Here is a 15,237-nt window from a genome sequence, read left to right on the forward strand (position 1 = left end):
AAACTTAATTTCAGTTTTACTCAAGAAGCAAAAAAAGAAAAAGAAAAAACACTTACAAACTTACAATTACTTCAGTTACTTAAGTACATGTACTTGAGTAAATGTAACTGAGTACCCACCTCTGGACAGGTCCAAACTTTGACTAACCAAAGAATCCAAATTAGGGCTTCATGGGTGGCACAGTTATTCAACCAGTGACTGCTTTGCAAAAACAGAGCCATTTTCCACTCTGAAGCTCTGAAGGGACAGGAAAACTACAAGGAAGACAGACACTAAACACCTGATTAACAACTGACATTCTCACAAAATTGAACACTGTCGTGCATTTATTATGTTATTTAATACCTGCATTTGCAAAATAAAATAAATTTTATCTGGCAATTTTTTGAGTGCAATTTTGAGAGAAGTTCTAATCAATGAGGAGCTGCCATTGAAACAGAGCAGACTAAAAAGTGTAGACCTATTATTGTCCCATTGGGAAATTTGAACCTGCGTTGATGCCGCTGGGGCAACTTGTCAGGAGCGATCATGCATGTTTTTGGAAACCCATCGAGACACAAGGAGAGAAACATGCAAATCTACACACAGAAAGTCCCGCCCTCCCTCAGGCTCACATCTGCCTTCAGTCCCAAACAGGTATATTTAGTTCCATCTATACCTAAATGACAGTAAGTAGTTTGTTCCCTGACTTTGGTCATGACGTGCATACACGGCTTTACACACAAGGCTTATTAGGCATGGTAATATTTATTAATTTTCAAAACAAAAAATTAAGTGCAAGCAGAAAATGTGTTTATAAACCAGTTGTCCATTCCATTAACATTCAATGTTAATTTTCAAATATTAATTTCCTGACACCTGGCTCCATAGTTGATTGTTGGCCAATCCAATTAATCGTTGACCATTGACCCTTAGCCTTTATAAAAAATATAATGTGAACCACACTCTATCATAGGCCTACCAGTTAGATTTTAGCTTCAGAGCATATGATATTGTCTGATTTAGTTTTCTTTTTTTATTGTCTGATATTACTGAGGCTCCTCCCGCCCTTGGTGACGTCGAGCAGAGGATGTGACCCCCCTCGTCCTCCGGGCTTAAAGCTTCCAGCTATTTTTAGCTCCTGCTCAAGGGCCAGACCAGCAGTGGCCAGGGTAAACTGTCAGTCAGACCACCTGCTACAGTCGGGCAGCCAGCCAAGCACTTTCACTAAGCAAGGGCTGAATTAAGAATGAGTGTGCTGCTGCTTTGCCCTTCATTATCTCAGAAAACATGGCCTTAAGCATTCCTTTACTGTAAGGGAGAAAAATAACAAGTCAGTGCTGGTCTATTTAGTCTGAGGTTTGAAAGCTCTGTGTAAGTTCCATTGATTGGACTTCATGTATGTTACGACAAAGGTTAGTTAGTTCATTTTTCCGGATTGTGACATTATATGAATGTTTTGCTGCACATAAAATCCGATATCACTTGTGACAAAACGAAAACTAGAAAAACATACATTCAGACGCACGTTGTAATAGTATATCATTTTATTTTGAGTTCTCAACATTGTCACAGTACTAGTTTTACATCAATAGGGTTTTGTCTACTTTAGAAACAAAATGCATAATAAAATAACTGTACTCGTCCCTCCCCTTTGATTTCAACTGTAGGCTTTAGGTTTCTGAAAGTGTAAGAGTTGCTCCTGTGATCATTCTGAGGCTGAGAATAGCAGAGGTGATTATGTCAAATATCAGAGGGGAGCTGGAACGTATATTCAATGTAACTGCACACATTGAGTAATAATATAACCGTTATCATAATAATAATAATGTACATATATTTACATAATATATTTTTCTCACCCAACGTTGAAAACTCCCTTTACATCTGTCCACACGGATTTCTATTTACAATGTTCGAATACTGTACAATGGAGGCATAATACATGCTGGAAAATAACACAGTTTGAAATGAAAAAAAATAAAACTGGAGGATCTGGCCAGATGTCATCTAAGTGTAAACAAGCATTGCTGAAGACTTAAGATCTAGGCAAGCCAACGCGGTAAAAAAAAAAAAAAAAGACAGACAAGAAATTACAATAGGCATCAATGGCATGCAACAAAGCACCTCACATGGACTCTAGGACGCAGGGTGCTACGTAAATAGTGGTTTAAGCTATCAGTCAAAACAGGATGCTGTTGAATACATTATAAAGTACAGGTACAGCTTGATCATAGAACGGCGGTTCTTTTACTAAATAGTTCCAAAATAAAAAAACAACAAACCAATGTGCAAACCACTTTATATTTGGAGATAAATTTAACTAAATTTGTTCAAATGTTTAATGTCTAAATAATTCACCTCATCGTGTGTGACTTCATAACTGTAATATGTAGATGACCAAATATTAGGACACATATTATTGTAATTTGTAAGTAAATCCAACTTATGAAACTGATGCTCTAGTAATATAACATCTGCAAAGAAGGATAAGCTACTCAAGATGGAAACAACAAAAGGTCCTCATAATAGTCAAATCTAAGCTTCATTGTGATAACTAACACTGATTTGGATAAAAGTTTGAGATTCGCTTTAGAAAGCATGCAATGGTTAAAGGTCAAGTCGCTCTAGTCCATGTGGAAACTTCATTGAAATGCAAAAAAAAAAAAAAGGGATAACAAATTAGAATCAAACAACTAACACAAAGCGACAAAATATTACACCTATATTGCACATACAAAACGTCTCCATCTTGCAGGGTTCAAACAGGAGGGACTTTGCTCAGCGTCTTGTGTAAAACTGAAAATGGTCGGTCCACACCAGCACTCCAAGCACAGTCTTCTGTTTCCCTTACGATACCAAAATATGTTAAAATGATATATTAAAAACTGCCATTTGTGATAAGTGCAGTGTGCGACACCGTCACCGTCACAGCATGATAATTATTGATTTTGGGACAGTCCGCGGATGCACAGTGACTCCAGGTCCACACACTCAGCCAGCTGAGCGTTTCTAGTCCAATGTAACCGAACCACTGTTTGCTCCACATCCTTCCATTTAAACAAGCTACAAGAGTTATTCCAACTTTTGCTACCACAGTGTATTTTTTGCATCGTTTGTTGGCAAAAAATACTTCCAAAAACAAAACCGTAGAGCACAAGCAGCTCTAAAAGGTGAACATTCAGAAAAAAAAAAGTCCTGGCTGCGTCTTCTAAGCTTTCGATAAAAAAACAAAACAAGAAAACTGTAACTCAAAGGCAACTGTCTGCAGCACAATCCGACTCTAAAACCTTCAGCGAAACATGTGAGTACAAATCTGTCCTTTTAGATACGATTGGTTTTGAATACGATAGTAGTAATACTTGATATTAGTTCATAAAATTCTAAGCACAAATATACATAAAGCAATTTTGTGTGACTAAATTATTAAATGCTTGAATAATTGGCACATTGATCACTGCTAACAGGGATATCACAGTGCACTCTGAGCTACGGCTACATTAAATACTCGGTTAAAGTTCTCACTCACACTGGAGACTGAGTCAAAGTTGAGCGAGCCAAAACTGAAAAGGGAAGCCTCGTCTTTCAAGCGGCTCACAGCAGTGTTTTCCCACTTATTCAAGGTACATGTGCTTACATATGTGAGTTGAATGAATAGCTTTAAAAGTGCAGTAGAGTGTTTGGAGATGAATCAGATTGCAATTGTTGGTATACAACGGGAAAAACAAAAAGTCTAATTGGTACTGCAGTGGCTTCCCTTTTCAAAGTGGCACAGCTTCAGCTTTCTAAACAGCATTATTTGGTATTACAACTTATTTGATGAAAACCTTCCCCTGAATACATATTTATATAAGTTGATTTACTAATCAGTGAACCCCTAGTAATATAGTTCCTCATTTTACTGAAAAACAAAACAGTACTTGTGGTCTTGTGCATGCTATAGCGGTCTGTAGAGAAGCTTCCTGACGACTCACATGAAATGAAAGATTGCAAACTGAGGGTGTTGTGAAAAAGAGTGAGAGAGGCACTGGATCTCGTCTGAAGGAGCCGCCACGATGTTCAGAGTCCACCCGTCCCCGTCACAGTCCGGGTCATTCCTCTGTGGCCACTGACAGTAAAAAGGAATGGATGGGTCAAGTTATACTTTGGATGTTCGGTCAAATGTTGTTGGTTCTCATCGGTAATAACTCTCTGAAAAGAAGTGCAGAATTCACAACAGATCCTAGTTCTTCTATTGGCACGATAATAGTAGGTGCGATTTCTTTTGTCGATTTATTCTCTCTGATTGTTGAAGCTTGACTCCAGTCGCTGCTCGCTCCACTCCTCTTTACTGTGGAAGGCCTCACACCACTGTGCTGATGCCGCTGTGCTTGGGCTTGGTGCTGCCGGAGCCCTGCGAGGAGCTGGGCAGCGGGCCATGGTGGTGGGGGTGTGCTTGGTGCCCCCCGTGGCTGTGCGGGCCGTGGGGGTGTGGTGGAGGGTGGAACTGAGGAGGCGGGTGCTGCAGGTGCGCGGGCGGGTGGAAGTGGTGGTGGTGGTGGTAAGGCGGCGGGTTCTGCGTCAGCTGGCAGAACTGGGCGTGGTGCCCGGGGGCGGCGGCTGCGTCCGAGTCTGCCCGGGCCGTGTGGTGCAGGTTGGCGGGGTGAGGGGTGTGGGAGATGAGGGTGGGGTGCGCGCTCGGGGGCGTGGGACTGGGAGACCTGACACGTCTGGCCCCGAACAGAGTCCCCAGCAGAGACGCGGAGTTGGGCAGGGAGTGCGCGCTGTGGCGGGAGGGGCAGTCACGGCTGGAGGGAGGTCTCCGGCGCATGTGAGGGCTGCTAATGATGGACCCCTGCAAGAGAGAGGACAGTTAGCACAGCGGTTCACAGCAGCCGGCCGACATGTTGTACTGGAAACATTATTCAAACACACTCTCCATGTTGGTGTAAGAAACATGGCTCCATTTGTTTGAATCTATGGATTTTTCCTCATGTTGCAGTTTATGTGTAATTACAGTTGTGCTCAAACGTGTACATACCCTGACAGAATTATTATTATTTTTTTTACAAAGAATATGAACGATAACATTTTGGACGTCTGCTGGAGCCAGTGGCAGCAGCGAACCAGCTCCATAATTCACAGTAGGTATGGTGCACTTTTCATCATAAGCCTTGTTGACAAATAAGTGCACCATACCTACTGTGAAATATGGAGCCGGTTCGCTGATGCCACTGGCTCCAGCAGAATAAAGTGAGGGTCCCGTTAGTGGCATCTCCTGACCTCAATATCATTAAACCACCAATTGAACTGCAGTTCATGCAAAACAGCCCAGGAACTTACAGGAACTGGAGGTTTTTTGCCAAGAAGAATGGGCTGTTATAGATGTTAAAGGGGCAAAACACAGTATTAAAAACTGGGGTATGTAAACTTTTGATTGGGTCATTTTGTTACTTTCTTTTTTCATTATGATTTAAATACAACAAACTCAGTTGTTTCACCATAAATGGCGTCATACAACCACGAGCTATGAGTGAAACAAAACTTTTAGTGTTATCTTTCATATTCTTTGAAAAATATTCAAAAGTCTGCCATGGTAAGTAAACCTTTGAGCACATCTGTAAACATTTACAAATCTAAAAAACTGGTTTCAACTGTATAAAGTAAAACAAAAAAAAAGTATCCTTCAGCTGTGTTATAAAGATCATGCAATAGTACAGACAGAACTACCCAACTACACACAAAAGAGAAAGCCCCCTTTACACACATAAGTAGCCGTGTCAAAAACCGTATGTGACATTTTTATTTGAAATTTAGTTCAAGAAATATACAGGGAAATGCCATGTTATTCTTCTAATCATGACTGAAAAATGCATCCGTTTTCTAATGCCATATCGTGTGTGAAAGGGGCACAATAGTACATGCTACAGAATGTGCTATAAGGTTCCAGTGCGTGCATCTACAAGCAGAAAAGTGCAGTCCAAACCACACAAAAAAACAGAAACACAACAAAAGCATGCGAACTAAGATCAAGGGTCGCCTCGGTATCGACTGATTCACCACTTACTTCGATATTGCTGTCTAGTGATCCTGCACTGCTGCGCCTTCCACGCTTGCCTGTCCAGAACATGTAACACCACACGTCACGTTTGTATTCAGTGCATATGTGGTGATGGGGTGTGAGGACGGAAACTAAAACTAGAAGACTAAAACTACTCAGGAGCTTGGCACAGAATAGTTTGAACAGAATACATTTTATAGACATTCTGTAGTTGTGATCGGTGGCTATAGCTGTGTCATTGCTCCTTTCAGCTTCCACAAACATGTAGTTGTGACTTAAATAGCCTCTGAAAAGCAACAGTTCATATTACATTTAAGTGTCAGCCCTGCAACTGCTACTAATTCCTCCTCAGGCCTATGCTTATTATCCATCCCCCCCATGACCACTTATAGAAACTACAGAGCATTATCTTATTTCAAAAGCAGTAAAGCGATTCCTGCAGTGGTCACTCTATTTTCGTATGGGCTTCCCCTGCTTTGTGGAGGGACATTATTAATTCCTCTTACCACTAAAGACACTCGAATTGATCGCTGTGACCTACATTAGCCCTGCCTCCTCCCACCGCCCGTGATGAAGGATTATTATGATAGCCTGTAGTAAATTACACCTGGACTCATTACAGAACACACCAGTCTTAATCTGCGCTCACGGGGAGACTCATCTTTGCAAAGTGTAGAAGCCCAAACAGAACAAACCGGGGACCTGGAATATATAGCTTCATAATTCAAACCAGAAGCACACTTTTAAAACCGTACTCATGCTCTCCCATTTAGATTGAAGATGGCACCATATCCCACCATGCAAAGTTAGGCATGGTAAAAAAACAAAACACAACTGCACTCACTCCTCTCCTCAGACAGATTCAAGGCAATGTGAGGTTGGCCTGATTATTACGTCAACAGCTCATTCATTCTCTTTTCACGCACAGCCATTTCATGCAATGCATCTTTTTCTGTTGGCAACAGAAAACTATTAGTATTCTACATAAACAGACCCCAAATTGCGTAACTCAGGCTTAAACCCCGCCTTAACCAAGCGCACTTTCTCCAGTTCAACTTTACCCAAATCCTATGGTCACAGCCTATAGGCCAGTGTCACGCCTCATTTGACAGCGAAGACCTACAAAACTCATCTAAAGGGAGCTTTTACAAACAAAAAAAGAAAATCCATCGCTTTCTTCTGTTGCTTTTGTTGCCTTTGGTCGCATTTTCATCCTCGTTTTCGCCACATTTTCATTACTTTTTGTCACTATTTTGTTGCCTTTTTCACGGTCGTTTTCGTTGCTGTTTTGACGCTTTTTTTCCAAGAAGCTTTTTTTCAAAAAGCTTTTACATTTGGGCAAAGCCAAACTGGAGAAAATGTGCTCGGTTCAGGCGGGAGTTAAAGGGATATTTCAGGACTTTTGACATAGGGCCTCATTTCCTAGTTATCCATACTAATTCATGCAGTCCTTGTATTTGAAGAGTTTAGCGGTGCTAGGCTAGTGCTAGGCTAGTGCTAGGCTAGTGCTAGGCTAGTGCTAGGCTAGTGCTAGGCTAGTGCTCGGCTAGTGCTCGGCTAGTGCTCGGCTAGTGCTCGGCTAGTGCTACCATGTCTATGTAGTAGTAGCCTGCAGGAAAAAATAGTCTGACCCAAGCACAGTGCACCTGAGGCAAATCACTTATAACACCAGACTACCTATATAAATGTCTGTGTTGACTGAATAATTTTTGAAATATAACCATTTTCCATTTAATAGAACTTATATTTGAGCAGCATCAACTTCCTGGTTGTAAGCTACGCAGCGGCGGAGTGATCTGCTAGGTTACTGGATCTACAGTAGTTTGTTTACCTGCGGCCGGCGTTACTACACGTGGAATTCACAAAGGAGCTTTGGAGGACTGATTTTGAAGAGGTTTTTAATGCAGGCTACTAGTTACCATTGACATGCACTAGCCTAGAACTAGCTTAGCACCGCTGAACTCTTCAAATATAAGGACTGCATGAATGATTTAAAAAAAAAAATGTCAAAAAATCAACAACACTCTGGATAACTAGGAAATGAGGCCCTATGTCAAAAATCCTGAAATATCCCTTTAAGGGGTTAACCTGACACTTATTTGAAACTATCTACTAACTATCTTCTTAAAGCAGACAAACACTGACGACTTCATGTCAAGAAAGACAGCAGAGCTCCCAATCTCTAGCACCATTTGTGAGTTCTCCTAATCTACTTTAGAGCTGCAATACTATTTTCCAGTTTAACCGCATCCATTTTCTCTACCCCCGCAGCAAATGTACCTGCATCCGAAAGGTCCCGCAGAGAGCTACTCAGGGCACTCCTCTTTAGTCCTTCCCCGATGGCGTAGCTGTCATCCAGGCTGGCACGACTCAGGTTACCGTTTCCGGCGTCTTTTTTCATTCCCGAACACTGCGACATGCTGGCTCTCACCACCACCCCTTTCTGCTTCTCCAGTTCAGCTGTAAACCAAGACCGGTGACGACGACTTGTGACAAACTCACCCGGGTTATTCTTCATCTCGGCAAACGTTCAGAATACTTACATTCGATCCTGTACTTCTCCATCTCCTGCACCTCCGCGATGGACTCCCGCAGATCGTCAGTGAATTTTTTGCGGTCCTGAGGGTTGGGGGCATTAAAGTTTATGAGGACTTTGATGTCTGCTCCGGGGACGGCCGATGTCAACCTCACTCCGTTGGGATAATCTACAGTGATAAAATAGGTTTTACATATTTGAATTAAAATACAATGAAATACAACTGTAACAAACACCAGTTCTAAAGCTCTTTACATCAGCTTTTTAATCAACATTCACCAGACTCAATCAAACCAGTAACCTACTAGGACTAAATGAACTAAACAAAGACTGCACTGGAGGTCAGAAACTTTGAAAACTTACATTAAAGTTAATTTTGAAACGAAATGTACTCACACTGATTCTCAAAGAGCAGCACTTGCATGCCATAAAGTGAAAATGACTGTCGAAAGCTGTACGTCACAGAGTTTTTCTTTTTCTGGAAGATCTTAGTAACCTAAATGAACAAAGCAGCGAGAAGAGGTGCACTTAGATATTTCTCAGTGCCAAGTGGCTGATGCCGGATGCAGTGGAACGAGGGTGTCATTCATACCACGAGCAGATCATTAAAGAGGAAGATCTCTCTTTGATGCAGTCCCAGTTTCTGCGGTTTGTTGGGATCGGGAACTTCAAAAAGTCGGCAGTAGCACACCAGTCTCCGGTGGGGGAGTGAGAGTACCTGAAAAAAAAGCGCCGTCTATTCAGAACTGGAAATGCATTCATTGACTCGTCCTTTCATGCCTTTTTTTTTGGAAACATCTTTTCAGTTATGTAAATGTGCTCATTCAATTAGTATATTTTTAAAGATTTTGTTTCTCTTTTATCTCTATTTGGTTATGTACTGACAAACTGAAGCATTATGTGTTGTATTTAACATGTGTAAGCTCGTAGTCTTGCAGTAGTTATTTGACTTATGTCAAATAGAAAACGAAAGTACTCTGTATTCTACCCAGTTGGTGCAAGTGAGTGAATGTTTACTTACACATCCGAGGCCATGGTGTAATGACCCAATCTGGAAAGAAGAGAACAGAAAGTTTAGAGTTGTAAAATGGTCATAAGATTTAATGTATTGGGATAATAAACACAACATTAAGATTATTAGAGCGTGCCCATATTTCATAATGAACTGTATAAGCCTGAAACTTGCAACAAAATGTTTTGCTTCTGATTCTCATTGGATTGCATTTACAAACACACTTCTTTAAAGTAATAACCATGAATAAGTGAAGTTATGGACTTAGAGTATGGATTTGAAGCAGTGAGCTGCAGGGCTTTGTTCATGCAAATTGGACCTAATGACTCCCAGCTTCGCCCCAGCCCAGAACAAAGACTATTCTTTGACCTTGAACTCCTTCAACCCAGTCCAGTCAACGATATTTGAAAATCTCTACTACAATTTGAAGTGCTGTTTTATTAATTTGGGGGTTTTAATCTAATGTGTCGTTGCCCACGGCAACATGACGGCACGGCTCTGCACAGACTCTACTCCTGAGTGCGTTACGGCAGCAGCAGCTGTCTGACTGATGTGGCCGGGGGGCTTAGACGAACTTACCGGCTTCTTCCCCACGATGAGTTTCTCCACCTTCTGAACCTGAGACACATGGTCCTCATTGGTTTTGAGCTCTCGTTTCCTGATGCGCTCATAGATTCCAACCAGCATTTCTCGGGGGATGTCCTCGCCATCATCCACCCCTGTCAGTGCACAAGAGATTAGGAATTTATGTGATATTTTATTATTGAAATGAAAAGCACTTCTATTACAGCACATACAAAAGACTGAGCCTTTGTACAGCAAAGGATTATGGGTAGCACTATACTTTGCAACACAGTAATAGCATGGTTAGAGGATGATAATAGCATGGGACATACAGTTGCATAGTCCCTTGAAGTGTCTAGTAAACAGGAAGACACAATAAATTATTAAATGGTAATGTGATTTATCCAAAACCACAATATTTGTACAGGAGCAGTGCCCGGGGAACCATTTACAGATCTTAAGCCAGGATTTTGGTCAAGAATAACTGGAGGTTTTAGTCTATACGAGGGCAGGTTTTGGATTGTTGGGAGGAATGGGAAAACCTGGAGGAAACCCACTAAGACACAAGGAGAACATGCACCCTCCACACCCCGGACCCTCTTGCTGTAGGTCTGTGTGCTGCCCTATTGTTCTGCTAAGTGTGCTCTAAAAGGGACACTGCTGTTATGAGTCTGATAGAGGAAAGGCACAAATTAAACCAAACAGGAGAATTTGGAAAATAAATTCAAAAGAGGCTATTTCCTTCTCAATAGCACCACTTTTGTAGTAATACTTCTGGATTTGATTTCCAAACTTGCACTGACAATATTTTAAATATTATGCCGTAACTACATTATACATTTTATAAGCCTCAATGTTCTTCATCAAGTTGTGCATTTCTCCTTGTCCTTCCTAATACTGTACTTTAATTACACTCAAATAGGCCGAGAAATTAGTTAGCCAAAACCCCTGCTAATACCCCCCGAACTCCCAGAGAGCGACTATAAAAAGAGCTTGGCTTTAGCTTCTGAGCTACTTCGACCATGACATCCAAAAATAGTGCGTTGACAAGGCCATTAATCAAAGCAAAGAGCATGCACAAAAGTCAACCGGAGATGCATATTTATCCCCACGGCTGATGCGCTGTGTCTGGGGGTGTAGCGTACCTCGGAGGTTCTTGACAAAGTCTTCCAGTTTCATCTTCCTCTCTGGTTTGACATTGGGGCTGTACATGTCCGTGTTCAGAAGAATGATGGCAAAGGCCAGAATGAAGATGGTGTCTGGGTTTCGAAACTGTCGCACCACTCCGGGGTTACAGATGCAGTACCGCTGGCTGTGGAAGCAAAGACCTTCATCAGTGAACAGAACAACAGGAAGTAAATCAGTGCTAATATTGAGTTATAGCCTTTCTCTTTCTATTTAAATATCTGGGTCATAACTGGAAATGCATTTTATTGTAAAATACAGTAGCATTTAGAAAATCTATACCACATTAGATAATACCATAATAATGATAAAAACACTGTGTAGAAGCCGTTAATCACATCTGTTGGTGCGACACCTCGGTGCTGTGTTTGTCATATAATATATTGCTTTATCCATTGATAACAAAATGGAAATGCAAAAAAAGTGCCAGAAGAAATGCGCGTGACAAGCTGATTTACAACTATTCTTAATATTCATATAGATATTATGCTTTCATGTCTATTGTAATCCGCAGCACTGTCACACTCTGTGAGTCTGATGAGTGAGAAGCATCAATATTCCCTGCAGCAGATCCCTGGTGCTGGTGTGCACAGGCTGCAGGCGGCTCCTGATCATTACGGAGCCTGTAGACTGGTCTGTGCCGGGCTCAGTGAGGCTCAAACGTCCTTGCTCAGTGCTGATGGAGGCACATTCCCACAGACATTAAAGCACCGTTCTACTGTTGGACTGCACTAAATAAATGAAGTGCCCTCAGGCGGGTCGTGTGGGTGTATAATGAGAATACTTTCTGGTGTTTTGTTTGTTTTTGTCCAAGCAGATCATTTTGAAGTATTGCTTTGAAAACTCAGTGCTGTTTTACAGGGCACTGGAGTTAAAATCATGCAGCAAATACTAATCAAAATCAAGGCAACATTCAATCAGGGGCCAACTTAATCACTATTGGGTGAAATTTAGGTTTAATGAACAATGCACTTAGTGACTTCCAGTGATTATATCACCATTATGTGTCACTACATAAGTTGTGTCGTAATGTGTAGAGAAAATGAAGTCCTTCATCTGTTTTACCTGAAGGCCTCTATGAGCCGCTCCACCTTCTGAGCTTCCCCCTGAACTCGGATGTGAGCCTGAAACTTCCTGAGTGCTTCGTCCAACTCCATCACAGAGAAATCCATCTCATCCACCACACAGCTACAGAGAGAGAAATCACAAGCTGTAGCATTTGGCCACCTAACAATACGCTCTTTGCAGCCTCTGATATACATTATGGTTATAAAGATAGTCAATATTACACACATTGCAGTACACAGAAAATATTAAATATAAGTAATTAATCTATAAATGACTGCACTTGTAGAGAAATGTATTCTCTTTGTCTGACCCGTCTTTTGTCAGTGAGTTACTCAAAATTATTCAGTCTGCTGTGTATTCCGTTAAATTGCATATTGTTGAGGATTTTAAAGTTCTTCGCTTTTAGTGTTCTTTTATAACCAGGATAACAAGATTTAAGGGTGTATCCTGTGATAAATTGAGCGTGTCAGATCCCGAGATGTTTTCCTCAGAACTCTTTAGATTTGGCTGTCAGGCTGAGTGCTTATCCTACACTTCATCCCAGCAGGCTCTGAATGCTGCGGCATCAAGTAAATTAAACTTCATTTCAATCACTGCGTGAATCACTAAAAGTTTTACATCCAAGGAATACATTTGAAGTGAGCACTGCCTCTCTTCCTGACGAGATATCATCTGTTTGTTCCAACCCATTTCACAGATACTTTAGATTTGTAAGGACAGCAAACGCAGTGACTCATACTGTCAGTGTCTAAAATGAATCTTTGTCCTCGTTATGAGTTTGCATGAAATGCCATGCACTCGTGTTTCAGAGAAACAACGTCAATAGGATCAACACATATACAGTAAAGAAGTACACAATGACTTGCTGTCAGCACAGTATGTGAACTGCTGTAGAAACGTTTTGCCGCCACTTACTCCAGTACATCTCTGTTGAACTGCTTCTGTCTGTTACCCAGGAACTCTCCGATCATCTGCCGACTCAGGCCTTTCCTCTGCAGCAGGAAGTGGGCCACTCCCACTGGAGTGTCCGGGACAAAGCTCCTCTCAATCAGATACTGGATGCCTTTTTCAGGTTTCCTGGAGCGAAATAGGAGGAGTAAAGAGATTTAGAGTCACAGTCCAAATCTGTGATTATCCCACTGCACCAGTGCCCTGGCCAAATTGTGTCAAATCATGCACAGGATTTAGGAAAGCAGAAACATGGGGGAAAGTGGCATGAGATGAGGCCGAGGGAAAGTACTCATCTCTGATTAAACTGAGTAACAACAGTGGCTCCAGACAACAAGCAGAACACACAATCAATTTAATGCACAACTGTAGATTTTGTGAATATCATGAAAGCAAATATAATATTGAACGCATGGCATGGAGCCTTTCCCTTTTCTTCAACACCTTTCAATACAAATGGATAAGGTTTGTTTAATTAACCTACAACCTCCACTTACTCTGAGAGGTCAGGAGTAATGGAGCTGGCAGAAGAAGCCATTTAACAGAAACTGAGCACTTACTTGTTGAAAAGGTTTAGTCCAATGCGGTAGTGCCTCTTGCGGATGATGTCGTGGCTGAAGGCCGGTGAGTCCCAGCTGTTGCGTGTCTCTTTGTGGTAAGTCTGTTTACTGAGAGTCTGCTCCCGGAGGCTGTCTCTGGAGCTAGACTCCGAGCTACAGTTTATGGTGTCATTAGAGTTAGACGTGCTGTTTATACTGTCGTTATCGCCATCTGAAAAATCTGACTCGGACTTGCTTTGTCTGTTCGCCGTGCCATTGATAGCCAGGTGTGGTTCTAGCTGCCTGGGCCGGTCTTCTCTTGAGGGTACTCTCGGGGGAAGTCCATGGCTGATATTTTTGGGACTACTTTGTTGATTGCTTATACTGCGTTCGTAAGCGTTCTGTCGCTTTAAAGAACTCCGATCCGAGCGGTCGCTAAGCTCCACAGAGCTGTCACTAGGGGGCTCGATTGTGAGTAAAGGTAAGTGGTCCACTCTCAGACGCTGCTCCTGACACTCCAAAGAGGGAGTGCTCCGGCAGCTGGTGTCTGTGTCTCCTTTCTCGTCTTTGTGAACATGAGACCAGTAGTCCTGTGAGGAGGTGAGGGAGCGCTGATGGAGAGTGGATTCTGTACTGGAAGGCCGGTCCACAGACTGACATAACGGTAAAGGAGGCGACAACTCATCCTCATCGATGTATAAAGTTACATCACTGTACGAAGCGGTCATTTCGTCTAATTTCCTGCGGTCTGAGCTGCTTTGAGGGGCTTTAACCTGGCAGCTGACCTCCCTCTCCAGTTCTTGGTGCCCTCTACTGGGTTCCGGCTGACCCTCATCCCCATGCAAACTGCGACAGTTCAACGCATCATCTATGGACTCGGCCAACGATTTGACCTGCCTGGAAAAAGCGTCCTCCAGCTCCGTAATGGCGTCTGTAAAGTCATTTTGTGCAGAGGGTGTTTTGGCTTGAACACTCATGTCCGCTGAGTGCTCAGACGGCACCAGCGGGCCAATCTTAGTGCCATCATCTGTTAATGACACTTGCTTTCCTTCAAAATATGAGCTGTGGACTTTTTCAGGTCCTTCAAAGGAAAACTGCATTCTCATATTGGACAACACAATCCTTCTTGACATACGATTCTCAGACATGGAACTTCTGAGGCGCTCAAAGTTCTTGTTCATCTGGTACTGACGGAAGGCTGTCTGGATGGTGCGAGCGGCATGTCGGGTGATGAAACGTCCACCATATTTGCGCTCTAGCATCTCCACCTGCAAAAAGGTAGGCAGATTTGTCGTCATTACACAACGTCTATCACACTATCTCTGATCTAATCTCAAAAATGTGGTCTGGTCTTGAAAGTAACACT

The 15,237-nt window shown here is 42.2% G+C and overlaps 1 protein-coding gene across 3 annotated transcripts in view; it reads right to left on the reverse strand.

The window, feature by feature from the left end:
• Positions 1-4,199: 4,199 nt before the first annotated feature.
• The window catches only part of iqsec1b (IQ motif and Sec7 domain ArfGEF 1b), a 124,100-nt gene continuing 113,062 nt past the window's right edge, over positions 4,200-15,237 (reverse strand). For 2 of the 3 annotated variants that reach the window (XM_079578685.1, XM_079578687.1), the window contains 12 exons: positions 13,893-15,139; positions 13,300-13,461; positions 12,382-12,504; positions 11,277-11,443; positions 10,147-10,286; positions 9,577-9,606; positions 9,148-9,273; positions 8,952-9,051; positions 8,563-8,724; positions 8,300-8,479; positions 6,026-6,075; positions 4,200-4,813 (listed from right to left, as the gene is read on the reverse strand). In XM_079578685.1, the coding sequence (XP_079434811.1) occupies positions 4,322-4,813; positions 6,026-6,075; positions 8,300-8,479; positions 8,563-8,724; positions 8,952-9,051; positions 9,148-9,273; positions 9,577-9,606; positions 10,147-10,286; positions 11,277-11,443; positions 12,382-12,504; positions 13,300-13,461; positions 13,893-15,139 (2,979 nt within the window). In that variant the 3' untranslated portion in view covers positions 4,200-4,321. The remainder of the gene's footprint in view (positions 4,814-6,025; positions 6,076-8,299; positions 8,480-8,562; positions 8,725-8,951; positions 9,052-9,147; positions 9,274-9,576; positions 9,607-10,146; positions 10,287-11,276; positions 11,444-12,381; positions 12,505-13,299; positions 13,462-13,892; positions 15,140-15,237) is intronic. The other variant, XM_079578686.1, reaches the window with a different exon arrangement.

This window comes from Gobius niger (genome assembly GCF_951799975.1).
Source record: "Gobius niger genome assembly, chromosome: 20".
Lineage (NCBI taxonomy): Eukaryota > Metazoa > Chordata > Actinopteri > Gobiiformes > Gobiidae > Gobius > Gobius niger.